Below are 15,232 nucleotides of genomic sequence, written 5' to 3'. Positions count from 1 at the left end.
GGGCAGCATGTAGATAAGTACTTGGATAGATCCTTGTAGATACTCGATCTAACGGTGCAGGAACAGTAAGAGAAGCCATTGCAAGTGATTCTCTGGTTACGATTAGATAGATAAGAATGGAACCAGGTGAGAGCAGTCCCACCCATCTGGACAACAGTGGAGGGGGTTGAAGGAGGATGGTGTGGTCAACTGTGTCAAAGTCTGCAGACAGGTCGAGAAGGACGAGGAGGGAAAGTTTACCATTGTCACAGTCACATAGAATGTTGCTGTGACTCCAATAAGAGCTGTGACAGGGCAGAAACCTAATTGGAGGAATTCAAAGATAGACATGTGGCAAAGACAGGGTGTGTGTGAGTGGTTGGTGGGGGGTATGGGGAATGGGGTACACACAGTGCCCAGTAGCTTTGTCTCTATTTAATGGGTAACACAAACTGATTTCTTTTCAGGATTATCTGTACATTATTCCAACACATAAGCAGGCAGCTCGAGCTGGCAACACCATCCACGCCATGTTGCTGTACCGCCGTAAACTGGATCGTGAGGAGATTTGCCCTGTACGTATCCTCCAATTCTTTCCCCACTATTTACCATCGTCCTCCCTCCAAGTTGCCCCAAGCCCCATCGCCACTTCCCTCACCCATCCCCTCCTCTCGCCCCTCCCACTCCTCCCTCACTTCCCCTCTCTTCTCTCCCTTCCACACTCCACCCCGCCCCTCCCACACTCCACCCCCCCTCCTCCCTCCCTCCGCCACTTCCCCTCTCTTTTGTTGGCCTGGCGTTCCCTCTCTCCCTCACTCTCCCCCTCACTCTCTCTCTCTTTTACCCACCCCCCACTTCCCGCCTCTCTCCCTTCTCTCATTTTGTCCATTTCCCCGCCTCTGTTGTTCTCTTCCCCCCCCCCCCCCCCCTCACTTGTTTCAACTCTGCTTCCCCATCTCTCTCTCTCTCTCTCTCTCTCCACCCACTCACTCCATTCCTGCCTTTCCTTCTCTACCCTGAGTGTTTGCAACCTGGAGTGCTCTGCATTAATTGCTACTTAATGACTGCTGTTGAGGTTGATCCAGCTGAGCACTCCGAGTGAGTTTTGTTCAGAGGTGGAGAGGAGCTAGGCCTGCAGGCATGGGGCCTGCACGCACACAGATAACTGGGAGAGAAGATATGGTATTTCTACTGCTGTCAAACCACTCATACAGCCACTCAGTATCCCCTCCCCCAGTATAACTATCAAACACACCGAGGTTAGATACAGAGTAAAAGACAGAATGTGAACTGTGCATGAAAGTGTTTAACTTTCCATAATTTCATGATATTTTTAATCCTGGCTGATTTTGCTGTCTCCTTTTTCTGTGTTTCTTCCTCTTTTTCCTTTTCCCCCACCCTCCCTTTCTCAAATTGGAACCTTCCGCCCCTACCCCATCCCCTCTCCCCCCCCCACCCCCCCCCCCCCCCCACAACCCCGGTCCAATATTCCCTGATCTTGCCGAGTGATTTTTGGGGCACTGCTGGTGTGACACAGATTTACCTGACAGGATCTGCAGTTCCCCTCTGCTCCGCGCAGTTTGAGTGGCTGTTTAATACTACCCGCATCCCTGGCCAGCATTCAGGTAAGAGGGGCATGGAGGGGGAGAGGAGGGGGCAGGACTGTCAGCATTAATTGCAGTGGCTGGGGACACGGGGCCTTGCTCTCATTGGAGACCCCTCCCCAACCTCGCATGGCATTCTCAGCTAGTTTCAGCAGCTGAAGGCAAGCCTGGCGAGGAAGTATTTAATAAGATTCTGGACCCTTGTAAGGACTGGTGCATCCAAATGTGTGTTCCTGTGCATCGTCACCTCAACTCCTCTTCCTGCAAAGGCACTTGTGTAAATGACTGTCTTGTTTCTGAGCTGCTTACTTTGCTTTAATGTCTGTGTGTCTCTGTATGTGGTTGGATATAATCTTTCCCTGTTTTCTCTCTCTCTCTCTCTCTCTCTCTCTCTCTCTCTCTCTCTCTCTCTCTCTCTCTCTCTCTCTCTCTCTCTCTCTCTCTCTCTCTCTCTCTCTCTGGAGTGAACTCTGTGTAGCTTGAGGGCTCCCTCCATTTCATTTTCCCTCTTCTCCTCCCTGACTCCACCCCACCTGCCTAAATTAAAGTTTTTTTTTATTTACTGTGTGTGTTTTTTGACTCTTACTTTTCAGCTTATGGGTCAAAGTTCAATCCCCATGTGCTCCTCCCAGTACGAGCGTATGTTCAATTCCAATCGTATTCCGGGTTTAGAGACAGGTACAGTTACATCCTGAGCAATCTCTCCGGCTCTTTTATGCCCTTTAACCACTTGCTGTCATTTGCTTCATGTTGGAAATGTGAAGGTTAGATGATGGGGAGCGGTAACAGGTTACCTAGAAACAAACAGTACGTGCAAGTTAGACTGTCGGGGCTGCAGCGGGTGAGGCTGTAAGGGCTCTGTCTTGGTTGTGCAGTGTGATACTCCAGTTCCGGCTTGCCTCCCACCCGTGCTTGTGCCTAGAGTGTGTGACACTGACTATCCGGTGGGTGTGTGTTGAGTTTCTGTTGTAGTTGCCCTGTGATCTCTCACTGGATCTTGGCTGGCCCTGGATTAGTGTCTGGGTCCCAGAGGGGAGAGTATTGCACCTGACCGACCCAGTCGGTCGTCCTGAAATCTTGCCCTTCAACCCATGAGACAATAGTAAGGAGCGTTGGTGAAGGGAGCTTCAGGCTCCAGAATCACTCCAACGGGGCTGTGATACATACCAACATATGAATTAGCAGAAGTAGGCCATTCGGCCCTTCGAGCCTGCTCCGCCATTCAATAAGATCATGGCTGATCTGTTTGTGTCTTGAATTCCACACTCCCATCTACCTCTTTGATTCCCTTTCCTAACAAGAATCTATCCACCTCCGCCTTAAAAATATTCAATGACCCCGCCTCCACCACCTTCTGAGGCAGAGAGTTCCAAAGTCACACAACCCTCTGAGAAAAAAATTTCTCTTCATCTCTGTCCTAAAAGGGCGACCCTAATTTTCAAACAGTTCCCCCTAGTTCTGTACTCCCCCCACTAGAGGAAACATCCTTTCCACATCCACCTTGTCAAGACGGTTCAGGATGACCGTGGTGGCTGAAGCATGGCCCACACTCCTGATTGCAAATATCACCATGATCTGTGATGGTTGAGGGCTGTTTGTACATTGTACCCCAGTGTAATCCCTGGCCCTGTGCAATGACGAGGGGCCCCATCTGCTGTGGAAGTATCCTGGGGTGGGACACTCAGCAATCAGATTCTGCTGTGAAAATGCATTGGACAATTTGTGTTTGTTTAAAATGAATTTATCTCGAAGGTTGTCGAAAGAAGCCGCACAAACACGTTGCCCAATGGGAGGAACCCCTTTGCAGACATTAATCTTTCACCGGTCACTATGCAGCTCTTCATCTGTGTCTGGATATCACCCTCACTTGCCCTCATCTCCCCAGTTCTTCCTTCATTGGGTGTTTAGAAAGCCAGTTTCCACAGAGAGACTGGTGATTGTCAGTGGGTCCAAAGTGGTCTGCTTACACAGCTCTGTGTCTGTTTGTGTCTCTGTTTACAATTGAACTCAGTTTGGTCAAGCACAGGAACAAGAGTTTTCTGATGCCTCCCTGATTTGCTTCGATACCGTCAGTAAAGTCTTGTCGCGGTTTCTTGTTGGTCTTTTGTGTTCATCTCTCTGACATGTCCCCCTTCTCACTCTCTCAGACACTCTACAGCACCTGAAGGACAGCAAACACATTGTAGTCTACCACAGGGGCTGCTACTTCAAGGTCTGGCTCTACCACAGCGGCAGACTGCTCAAACCCTGTGAGATCGAGCTACAGATGCAGAAGATTCTGGATGACCAGTCACTGCCCAGCCCGGAGAGGAGAAACTGGCAGCTCTGACTGCCGGGGACAGGTGAGGGCTCGGAGAGAAGCCTGTCTAACATTGGGAATACCAGCTTTGTCTCACGTCCCACTGTTCCTGGGGCTGAGGGATGAATATTGACCCAGGGGAAGTGGGACCTCTGTTTAACACCTCACTCAAAGGATGGACCCTCTGACAATGCAGCACTCCTTTGGGAATGCACACAATGGGTAGTGGAAATCTGGAACTCTTTACCCAAAGGCTGTGGAGTCCATTGAAATTGGATAGATTCCATTGGGTAAGGATATGATAAATGAAATTGCAGTGCAGATCAGCCATAATCTAATTGAACGGCAGTGCAGGCTCCAGGTTCTGAATGGGCCGCACCTATTCCTATGCAGTGTCAGACAAATATAGTCACGTGTAGGCCATACTGGGGAGGGGTGGCAGCTCCCTTCCCTTCAGGGATCAGTGACCCAGTGGACTTTCTAACAATCTGCCAGTTTTCATGGTCATTCGCAAGCATGTCACCAGATTTATTGAATTACATAACTTCCCTTGGTAGGATTAGAACTCTCAGCCTTGGCATTGTTATAACTGATTGTTGGGACACGGCCCTAATAATAATTACACCTAATAAAGGGATGTCAGTTATACTGTGCGAAAAGCAAGTCTGCTGCTCCTGTTTACCAGCTGAAGTGCCAGATAATGGGCTTCACCCCTGGACTAGGTGGAGAACCTAAAATCCTCTGAAACCCAGGGTGGGTTCACATTGGAACAGGAGGAGGCCATTCAGCCGCTCCAGTCTGTTCCACCATTCAGTGAGATCAAGGCTGATCTGTGACCTAACTCTATCCACCCGCCTTGGCTTTATATCCTTGGCTTTCAAAAATCTGTATCAGATTTAAAGTGATGAATTGAGCTGGCAGCTGCTGCTTTTAGTGGGATTGTGTTTGCTAACTTCTCTCCTGAATGGCCTGTCTCTGGTTTTAAGCTTGTGTGCCCTTGTACTAGACTCACCCCCAGAGGAGAACATTCTATCTCTCCTATCAATTCCTTTCAAAAACCCCTTAAACTTCTTGATTCTAGGGAATATTAACCAGGTTTATGTAATCTCGCCTCAAAATCTAACCCTTGGAGCCCTGATAACTGCAGAATCTCCTTCCCAAGCCAATATGTTGGGCTGGATTTTACCGAGCCCCTGATGTTGGGGTGTGTGGCGGTGCGGGGGCTGGCAGAAGATGGTTCTGGCAGAGGCCCACCACGGAGCCCGACGCCGGGAGGACCTGGTCTAGCACTCCCGTGCCTACAATTCCCCATCTGGGGAAAGCAGGCGTGACACTGGTGGGGAGGGCGGAGGAGTTAGGATTTTTACTGTGGGGTAGGGGACAGGGTCAAATAAGCATCATCAGTCTAGGGGATGATGGGTAGAGGTGAACTTTAAACTTTGTGCAGTCGTTGTGGGGGGTGGTGGGAACAGTCAGATTTCAAAGGTAAGTGTTTTGTGGGGGGGGGGGAAGGGCAAATACTTAATGTAATTTTTATTGAGTGGGAAAGGGGCGTTACAATTTCATTTGGTAAATTTTGGGGGAGGTACCTCTTTACAAATTGTAATTTTCTGGCTGGCGCACAGGCAGTTGACACCAATGTTGATGTCAGGCAGCCTGTCCCCCATGTAACTGGGGGGAGGTGGACCAACCCAGCTATTTAAATGAGCCGCAGCATGGGAGATCGCAGTGACTCTGCGATGTGCGGCCCGCATGTGCGGGTCATCATTTATTTTGCCAGCCGCCGCTGCTTAAAGTCCAGCCCATTCTTTCTGAGGTGTAGTGCTCAGAACTGTATACAGTTCTCCACTCAGTGCTCCAGATGTATAGCTATAGCAAAATTCCCTCCCTTTCTATTCTAATCCTCTCCTTCTAAAGGCTGAAACTCCCATTAGTCTTTTTATTTTTGGACCTGACTATTACATTTTAGTGTCCTGTGTACATGAGCCTCCAAATCCCTTGGGACCTCCACTATTCCTAGCTTTCCACCACTGAAGTAATACTTGCATCTATCTTTTTTGGTCCCAAATGGCTGACCTCACACTTAACTTGTGTTGAAATCCATCTGACACAGGTTTGCACATATAGGCCAGGATTTTATGGCCCCCCCCCCACCCTGCTGAGGTGGGGGAAGGAGGTGGGGGTCACGGAGTATCAGGAGGAGGGGTGGTGGCAGCAGGGCGGAGGGGCTGTCACCAAGCGGAGGTGAAATTGGCTGCTGACGGCCTCCCCACCCAGAGGCCATTAAGTGGCCTATTAAGGGCCTGGTCCCACTGCCGCTGGGATCTTACCAGCAATGGGGTGGCCTCTGCTATGCGGCGAGGACGCCTTGTAACACGAGGCACTCTCCCTGCGGGCTTGGCGGGGGTGGAGGTTTGGGGGGCTGGTGGCCATCCTCTGTGGATAATTTGTGGCCTACTAGGAACTACTTTACCCCCGGGACCCCCCCCCTCCCCCTGGACTTCGTGACCACCCTCCACCCCTCCTTGCTGGGGCCTTCTGGGATCGGTGGCCACTGCCAGTACTGCAGATGCCTTGGGGCCCAGACCCAGCACGGGAACCACATATCTCCGGTAAGTGAGGCAGGGTCACTGGGACTAGTCCGGGAGGCCCCGGCAAGGGTGTGAGGGGGTGTGTGGTTGGAGGCTGGGTGTGAAGTCCAGGGGGAGGGAAGTCTGTGGAGGTGGAGGTTTTGCTGGCAGGGGTCCTCCATATGCCACAGATTGCCCACAGAGGAGGGACCCCCCACTCCCCATACTACAAGCGCCCTTCCCATGTGGGACAGGCACCCCCTTGCCGCTGGTTAAATCCGAGCGACAGGGCTGGTGGAGGAGGGGAAGAGGCCCTTTAGTGGCTGTTAATGCGCCACTTAAGGGCCTCAACAGGTTTCTGGGTGGGAGGGCCGTTGTCGGCCTATCTTTTCCCCCCCCCCGGGCAAAATCACTTGGTGACAGGGAGGCGAATGACCCTCAGTCCCCCATCTCCCATCACGATTCTATGGGACTTCATCACCTCTGACCCTACCTCAGGGGCCAATAAAATCTAGCCCATATTTAATCTATCAATGTCTCTTTGCAATTTTATGTTTCTCTCAACATTACTTACTTTGTGTCATCAGCAAGCTTGGGTATATGGCTCTCTGTTGTGCTATCGCAGTCATTGATAAATGTAATAAATAGTTGAGTTCCTAACACCGATCCTTGTGGGACACCACTAATTATTTCCTTCCATTATCCCTACTTCTACTGACAAGCCAATCTCCTAACCAGGCCAATAATTTGCTCCATTCCATAAGCGTTAATATCAACTAAGAAGGCTTCTATGTGGAATCTTATTGAATATCTTCTGGAAGTCTATTGAAACTACATCCATAGACATTCCCCTGCCGACAACTTTAATTACCTTCTCAAATAATTCAATGAGATTTGTTAGACATGACATACCCTTTAAAAATCAGTCACTGCCACTGAGTCAAACTGATGTTCCACTTGATGTTATTGACCTGTTTCCATTACAGCATCAGCTACGTTCACTCTGAACTGCTTTGTGGTCCTGAAAGGCTCTGGAGAAATGCAGGTTCTTTCTTTTTCTTTTTTCTTCTTTTTTCTTTTTTCTTTTCTTTCCTTTTTCCTTCTTTTCTTCCTGTCTTAATGGAACAAGGTTCTGTTGCAATCACATTTTCTTTCCCCATACCTACACCACACATTACTGTCCCTCGGCCGATTTGTACTCCCAAGGCTCTGCCGATGGGACTGTACCATGTCCCAAATAGATGGGAGGGAGGAAGCTCCAGCTCTGGCACACCTTGCTTGGTCCAATCAGGGTGTGTTTGTTGGTGGGGCTGGTTTATCACAGGTGGGTTGGATCCTGTTGCAGTGGAGCTGGTTAATCTGATCCTTCAGCTGGTAAGCAGCATGGACACCTGGCTTTCCACAGAGCACTTTTCAATCCCTTTGTTAACAGTGGTCATGGTGTGTACTGTAAGATTAACTGATTGCATCTCCTGCTGTTTGGTGCCATTAGTTTCTAGAGTGCGGTAAGATTACACCAGGCATCAGGGACTCGTGAGCAGGTCGTGTACCCTTATTGAATGTCTAACATTGCCCTGCGAGTCATGGTGTCTGCGCCCCCCCGCTAACCCGTCGCTCTGTGTTTTCCATCCTGCTGGCCTAGAGTACCCTGGGCCAAAGCTCGCCGTTCCTTCTTCAGTCAGGGAAAGAACAAGCTGTCGTTGGAGACAATCGAGAAGGCGGCTTTTTTTGTGACCCTGGATGACACCGAACAGGGATTCAGGAAGGAGGACCCAGTGGCTTCGCTGGATAATTACGCTAAGTCGTTGCTTCATGGCAAATGTTACGACAGGTGGGTGGCCAGACTGGGGGTGGGAGTGATATGTTGGGGAAGATCAATGGGTCAGTGGCTGAGCAAATTGGGGAGTGCCTGTGAAAGGGCAGATGTTGGTGTGGGGCCATTAATGGGCAGGGGTGGACCTGGCCAGTGGGGTGGGGGGTGGGTGGTAGAGGAGGGTGTGGGCAGGGGAGGGTCTGTGAGAGGGTGGACCTGGGCAGGGGTAGGGAAGGGTCTGTGAGAGGGTGGACCTGGCAGTGGATAGGAGAGAGTCTGTGAGAGGGTGGAACTGGACAGGAGGACTGGTGTGGACAGGGCACTTAGAAAATCATAATAAAATTAGGCAGAGCCAATATGGCTTCATGAAAGGGAAATCGTGGTTAACAAATCTACTTGCGTTTATTGAGGATGTAGCTAACAGGGTACATAAAGGAGAATCAGTAGATGGAATACATTTGTATTTTCAAAAGGCATTTGATAAGGTGCCACATGCAAAGTTGTTGCACATGGTAAAGGCTCATGGAGTCATAGAGTCATTCATGGCACAGAAAGAGGCCATTCAGCCTATCGTGTCCGTGCTGGCTCTCCATGGAGCAATCCAGTCAGTCCCATCCCTCTCGATCCCTGTCACCCTGCAAGTCTATTTCTTTCAGGTGGCCATCCAACCTCCTTTTAAAATCATCGTCTCCACTTCCACCCCCCTTGTGGGCAGCGAGTTCCAGGTCATTACCACCCGCTGTGTAAAAAATGTTCTTCCTCATATTTCCCCTGCATCTCATACCCAAAATCTTCAATCTGTGTCCCTAGTCCTTGTACCATCAGTTAATGGGAACAGATTTTCCTTGTCTAACATATTTACACTTGTTGTAATCTTGCACATCTCTATTAAATCTCCACTCAATGTCCTTTGTTCTAAGGAGAACAGTGCCAGCTTTTCAAACTCAACCTTGTAACTAAATCCCTCATCCCTGGAGCCATTCTGGTAAATCTCCTCTGCACCCTGTCAAAGACCCTCACATCCTTCCTAAAGTGTGGTGATCAGAACTGGACGTAATACTCCTGTTGGGGCCTAACCAGAGCTTTATAAAGGTTCAGCATAACTTCCCTGCTTTTGTTCTCCATGCCTTTATTCATGAATCCCAAGATCCCTGATGCTTTATTAACCACTCTCTCAATATGTCCTGCCACCTTCAAAGATCGATGCACATGAACCCCCAGGTACCTCTGTTCCTGCACACTCTTTAGAACTGTGCCATTAAGTATATATTGGCATTCCCTATTCCTTCTGTCAAAATGCATCACCTCACACTTGTCAGTATTAAATTTCATTTGCTCCTGTCTGCCCATCCTGCTAGCCTATCTATGTCTTGTTGCAGGCGGTTCATATCTTCCTCGCTATTTGCCACACCTCCAAGTTTGGTATCATCGGCAAATTTTGAAATTATATTCCGTATTCCAAGATCCAAGTCATTTATGTATAGCAAAGAAAGCAGTGGTCCCAGCACTGACCCTTGGGGAACACCAGTGTCTATCATCCTCCAGTCTGAAAAACAACCATTTACTATGACTCACTGTTTTCTGTCCTTAAGCCAAATTTTTATCCAACTGTATCCTGACTCTCCTCTTGCATAGGCCTGAAATTTGTTAACCAGACTTTTATGTGGTGCCTAATCAAATGGAGATGTGCTTAATATTATTAGCATGTATAGAGGATTGGTTAATAAAACAGAGTAGGAATAAATGTGTAACCAGTGGAGTGCCGCAAGGATCAGTGCTGGGGCCTCAGCTATTTACAATCTATATTAATGACTCAGATGAAGAGAGTAATGTATCCAAGTTTGCTGATGATACAAAGCTAGGTGGGAAGAGGGCAAGCTGTGAAGAGGATGCAATGAGTCTGAAAAGGCATAAAAGATAGGTTAATGAGTAGGTAGGAAGGTGGCAGATAAAGTATAATGTGGGGTTATTCACTTTGGTAGGAAGAAGAGAAAAACAACATTTTTAAATGCTGAGAAACTATTAAGTGTTGGTGTTCAAAGGGATTTGGGTGTGCTTCATGTACAAAGACAAAGTTAATGTGCTGGTACAGCAAACAATTAGGAAGGCAAATGGTATGTTGGCATTTATTGGACGTGGATTGAAGTAAAAGAGTAAGGAAACCTTGCTGCAGTTGTAAAGGGCTTTGGTGAGATCACATCGACAGTACTGGTACAGTTTTGCTCTCCATATTTAATAAAGAATATATTTGCCTTAGAGGGGTGCAATGAAGGTTCACTAGATTGATTCTTGCGGTGAGAGGGTTGTCGTATGAGGAGAAGTTGAATAGAATGGAGTTTAAAAGAATGATTTCATGGTGATCTCATTGAAACATGTAAGATTCTGGGAGGGCTTGACAGGGTAGATGCTGAGAGACTGTTTCCCCTGACTGAAGAGTCTAACGAGGGGTCGTAGTGCCAGGATTAGGGGTTGGCCATTTAGGACTGAGATGAGGAGAAATTTTTTTTTTTTTGTTCTTTTGTGGCATGTGGATGTTGCTGGCTAGGCCAGAATTTGTTGCTCATCCCTAATTGTCCTTGAGAATATGGTGGTGAGTTGCCTTCTTGAACCGCTGCAGTCCATGTTAGGAAGGGAGAACCAGGATTTTGACCCAGCGACAGTGAAGGACCGGCAATATAGTTCCAAGTCAGGATGGTGTGTGACTTGGACAGGAACCTGCAGGTGGTGGTGTTCCCTTGCATCTGCTGCCATTGTCCTTCTAGTTGGTAAGGTCGCGGGTTTGGAAGGTGTTGTCGAAGGAGACTTGGTGAGTTGCTGCAGTGCATCTTGCAGACGGTACACACTGCTGCCACTGTGCATCAGTGGTGGAGGGAGTGAATGCTAAAGATGGTGGATGGGGTGCCAATCAAGCGGGCTGCTTTGTCCTGGATGGTGTCGTGCCTCTTAACTGTTGTTGGAGCTGCACCCATGCAGGCAAGTGGAGAGTATTCCATCACATATTGAGTCATGGAGCAGAATTGAGGGGCTGAATGGCCTATGCCTACTCCTATTTCTTATGTTCTTATGGGAGTGTCTGTGAGGGGGGGGGGTGAACGGGGGAGTGTCTGTGAGGGGGGGGGGTGAACGGGGGAGTGTCTGTGAGGGGGGGGGGTGAACGGGGGAGTGTCTGTGAGGGGGGGGGGGGTGAACGGGGCAGGGTCTGTGAGGGGGGGGGGTGTGAACGGGGCAGGGTCTGTGAGGGGGGGGGGTGAACGGGGCAGGGTCTGTGAGGGGGGGGGGTGAACGGGGCAGGGTCTGTGAGGGGGGGGGGTGAACGGGGCAGGGTCTGTGAGGGGGGGGGGTGAACGGGGCAGGGTCTGTGAGGGGGGGGGGTGAACGGGGCAGGGTCTGTGAGGGGGGGGGGTGAACGGGGCAGGGTCTGTGAGGGGGGGGGGTGAACGGGGCAGGGTCTGTGAGGGGGGGGGGTGAACGGGGCAGGGTCTGTGAGGGGGTGGGGTGAACGGGGCAGGGTCTGTGAGGGGGGGTGAACGGGGCAGGGTCTGTGATGGGGGGGGGGTGAACGGGGCCGGGTCTGTGAGGGGGGTGAACGGGGCAGGGTCTGTGAGGGGGTGCTTGTGAATGGACTCTGGGTGCTGTTTCTAAAAAAAAAACTATCTCTTTATTTACAGGTGGTTTGACAAATCTTTAAGTTTTATAATTTTCAAGAACGGTAAAATTGGTCTGAATGCTGAACACTCGTGGGCAGATGCACCTATCATCGGGCACCTGTGGGAGGTAGGGTCACCATTGATATTCTTCTGGTATAGTCTGAGCTTAAAACACCAAAAGAAGTTTCTTCTTGCAAACTGTGACAGCTGAAGGGTTTGCATGGTCATTAAAATGAGTCGATTTCAAATTGACATGAGGGATATGAGGAGAAAGATTGGGAAGTATTGCCTCAGAGTTTCTGGAGCATTGAACGCTTTGCCAGAGGGAGTGATGGAGGTGGAGATCACTGTACAATGGCAGGGACGTCTGGGGTAAGCAGTTGAATTGGGGAGATTGCAGGCCAGTGGGATTAATTTTAGACTGTTTTTTAATTCACGGGATGTCGGTGTCGCTGGTTTTCATTTATTGCCTTTGATGACTTTGAAAAGGAGGCAGCACAGACACAATGGGCTGAAGGGTGGTCTCCTGTGCTTTAAACATGAGCAGTAACTGCTGATCTGTGTGTGTGGCATCAGTTGGTACAGGATGGCAGGGCTAACCCAGCTGCCTTGTTTAGAGGAAGAGTGAGAGTATTGCACCTGACCCAAGGCTGAACCTTCTTGTGCTGAACTGTAGCCGAATCATGGTATCAAAGCATGCCTTCCACACGTGACCACAGATAGCCCAAGGTTATCGCATTCAGTCGGGTTTATCTGTGTGAAGCTCATTTATTGCGAATTCTTTAATCCCAGAGTTATCTGCACTGTGGATGATGAGTGGGAGCCAACGGGTGGGTCTGCAGTCAGACTCGAGTCCTGTCCTACCTGCCCTCGAGTGATTTGAACTGGACCTCCTTCATATTCTGCATCTTTTTAGAGGGGTCTAAAAGAAGCTGGGAACATGGTGATCAGCTGCTCTTTTTGTTTTAGTCCGGTAAAGGCTCCTTCTGGTTTTCTCAGTGGGGAGTCAGGTCTTGGGAGGAGTGTGAGGGCCTCACACAGGGCATGAGTGCACTGTTAATGTCTTCATGTATCTCCTACAGTCTATCTTGGCCTACGACCAGTTCCAGTTGGGATACACAGAGGACGGCCATTGTAAAGGAGAGCCCAATGCCAGGATTCCCCCGCCCCAGAGACTGCAATGGGAGATCAATGAGTCGGTGAGTTCCCAGTTCATCATCAATGGACCTGGATTGAAGATTGAAGCAGCCCTGACCGACACCAGCCATACTGAGTCAGCGATGGGGTGGCCTCCCTGCTGTATCATTGCAGCTGGATGGCCTGGTGCTGGCTGTGCTCCCACTGGAGCTGAGCATGGCAGTGATGTGATTCTGGCCAGAATACCCAGGCGTCTGTCCGTCATGCCGTGTTCCTACCAGTCGTGTGATCGAGTCGTGTCATAGCCTTAAAAAGCATCCAATGACTCAGGCCTCAGGCTGACCCCTTCTTAACTCTTCCACCACCCGGAACCCTGTCGTCTTTAAGCTTGTTTGCAACTTGTTGCACTGTGCAGGCTGCAGGAATGTTGAATGTTGCTTTTCAAATCGACAAAGTTTCTCAATCCACAATGTGATAGATGGGCCTTGATGGGTGGTGTTGGTTGGTTTGGGCAATCTCCATCCTGTCTTAGCACAGTTCCAGTTCTATGAGGTTCTTGCTGACTGGTCTTCCCTTGTTCTCCTGCTCTGTGTAGTGTCAAGATGTCATCACGCAGTCACTGAGTGTCGCCCAGCAGCTTGCCGATGATGTGGATTTCCACTCTTTCCCGTTTGACGATTTTGGCAAGGGTCTGATCAAGAGGTGCCGGATCAGCCCTGATGCCTTTGTTCAGATGGCACTACAGCTGGCACATTACCGGGTACAGTCTGGTTTTACCACTACTCCCTGACCATGGGCTCCCTCCAAGTGAGGGACGAGAGCTGTGATAGAAAGTAGACTCTGAACAGTAACAGGCTGAGCAGAGAGATGCAGAGCTACAGCCATGTAGAAAAGCTGAGAGAATCGGCCAAAGAAAATGTTTATAAGATTCTGAGCTTTAAGCAGAGGAATCTTGAATATAAAAGCAAGCAAGTGTGGTTGAATTTTTACAGGATCATGCTTGGGCCACAATTGGGGTTTTGTGGGCAATTCTGGGCACCCCATTATAGGAAAGGGGGAGTGAAGGTCAACTATATCAATATCAGAGATTATAGATTGAAGGGGAAGCCAGTAAAATTGGTGATTTCTTTGCAAAGCAAATGTTATCGGAGGACCCACTAAAGCTTATTTTCAAAGTAATAAAGGTTATCAAGAGGGTGAAGAATAAAAGATTATTTTCAGTGGTTGGGCCTAAAAGGCCCAGACTCAGAATTGCCATCTGAAGATGGGAGGGGGAGATTACTGGAGTAGAATTATAAAAGCATTCAGGGAAAGGACCGGGAAATAGGATTGGAGTAGATTGGTCCAATAGAAGAGCTAACATTGGCACAGCTGTGATGGGCCGAATGGTCCCTGTGTGTGCTGTAAGATGTATGGCTTCTCAATAGCTTCACCAATTTGATAATTGGCATCTTTCAAACACTGCCTGCCTTTCCTTTCATCGGCCTAACCCTGTTGTGTTCCTTTATTAGGACAAAGGTAATTTCTGTCTAACATATGAGGCCTCCATGACCCGTTTGTTCAGAGAAGGTCGCACAGAGACCGTCCGTTCCTGCAGCAGTCAGTCCACCAAGTTCGTGCTGTCCATGCTGGACCCCGCTCAGACGGTAAACATCTCTCGTTTCCCATCAATTCTCATTTTCTTCAGCACTAGAACATTGTTGATGCAGTTTCCTTAGAAACCATCTTCCTGCTGTCCCTGACCTCTGTGGCGTCAGGGAGCACTGGAAATGCAGTCTAGGGATTTGTTAGCATTGAGAGGGGCTCTCAGGATTAGGCACTGGAGTTGATGGTTCATGGGTTAATGAAAAGGGATCCTGAGGACCAGTAGAATTGAGGAGGATTTCGAACCAATGGGAACAGACATTTTGCATTGTGGACAGCAGTGACATCATCAGGTAGGACCTTGTCCATTGTGGGTAATGGTGATTTCACAGGGCCAGAACTGGTGTTCTGTGGACAGCAGTGATGTCATGGGGTGGGGCCCAGTGCCTTCTGGACAGCAGTGATGTCATGGGTTTGGATCCGGTGCATTGGGAACAGCAGTGATGTCATAGGATGGGATCCAGTGCATTGTGGACAGCTGTGATTGAGCTACCTCAATTGTCCTTTCTCTCCAAACCTCAGAGTGAACAGAAGCTGAA

General features: G+C 49.3%; 1 protein-coding gene across 1 annotated transcript in view; it reads left to right on the top strand.

Moving 5' to 3' along the window:
- The window catches only part of LOC137376940 (carnitine O-palmitoyltransferase 1, liver isoform-like), a 30,298-nt gene that overhangs the window by 14,876 nt on the left and 190 nt on the right, over nucleotides 1-15,232 (top strand). The window contains 10 exon segments of the mRNA XM_068045907.1: nucleotides 447-554; nucleotides 2,177-2,261; nucleotides 3,731-3,874; nucleotides 3,877-3,925; nucleotides 8,095-8,283; nucleotides 11,934-12,039; nucleotides 12,995-13,111; nucleotides 13,645-13,809; nucleotides 14,561-14,695; nucleotides 15,216-15,232. The exon segment at nucleotides 15,216-15,232 is cut by the window's right edge and continues 190 nt beyond it. Coding sequence (XP_067902008.1) covers nucleotides 447-554; nucleotides 2,177-2,261; nucleotides 3,731-3,874; nucleotides 3,877-3,925; nucleotides 8,095-8,283; nucleotides 11,934-12,039; nucleotides 12,995-13,111; nucleotides 13,645-13,809; nucleotides 14,561-14,695; nucleotides 15,216-15,232 — 1,115 coding nt within the window.

This window comes from Heterodontus francisci, chromosome 14, assembly GCF_036365525.1.
Source record: "Heterodontus francisci isolate sHetFra1 chromosome 14, sHetFra1.hap1, whole genome shotgun sequence".
NCBI lineage: Eukaryota > Metazoa > Chordata > Chondrichthyes > Heterodontiformes > Heterodontidae > Heterodontus > Heterodontus francisci.
Note: the sequence above shows the minus strand (reverse complement) of the source record. Positions and strands in the feature narration are given on the sequence as shown.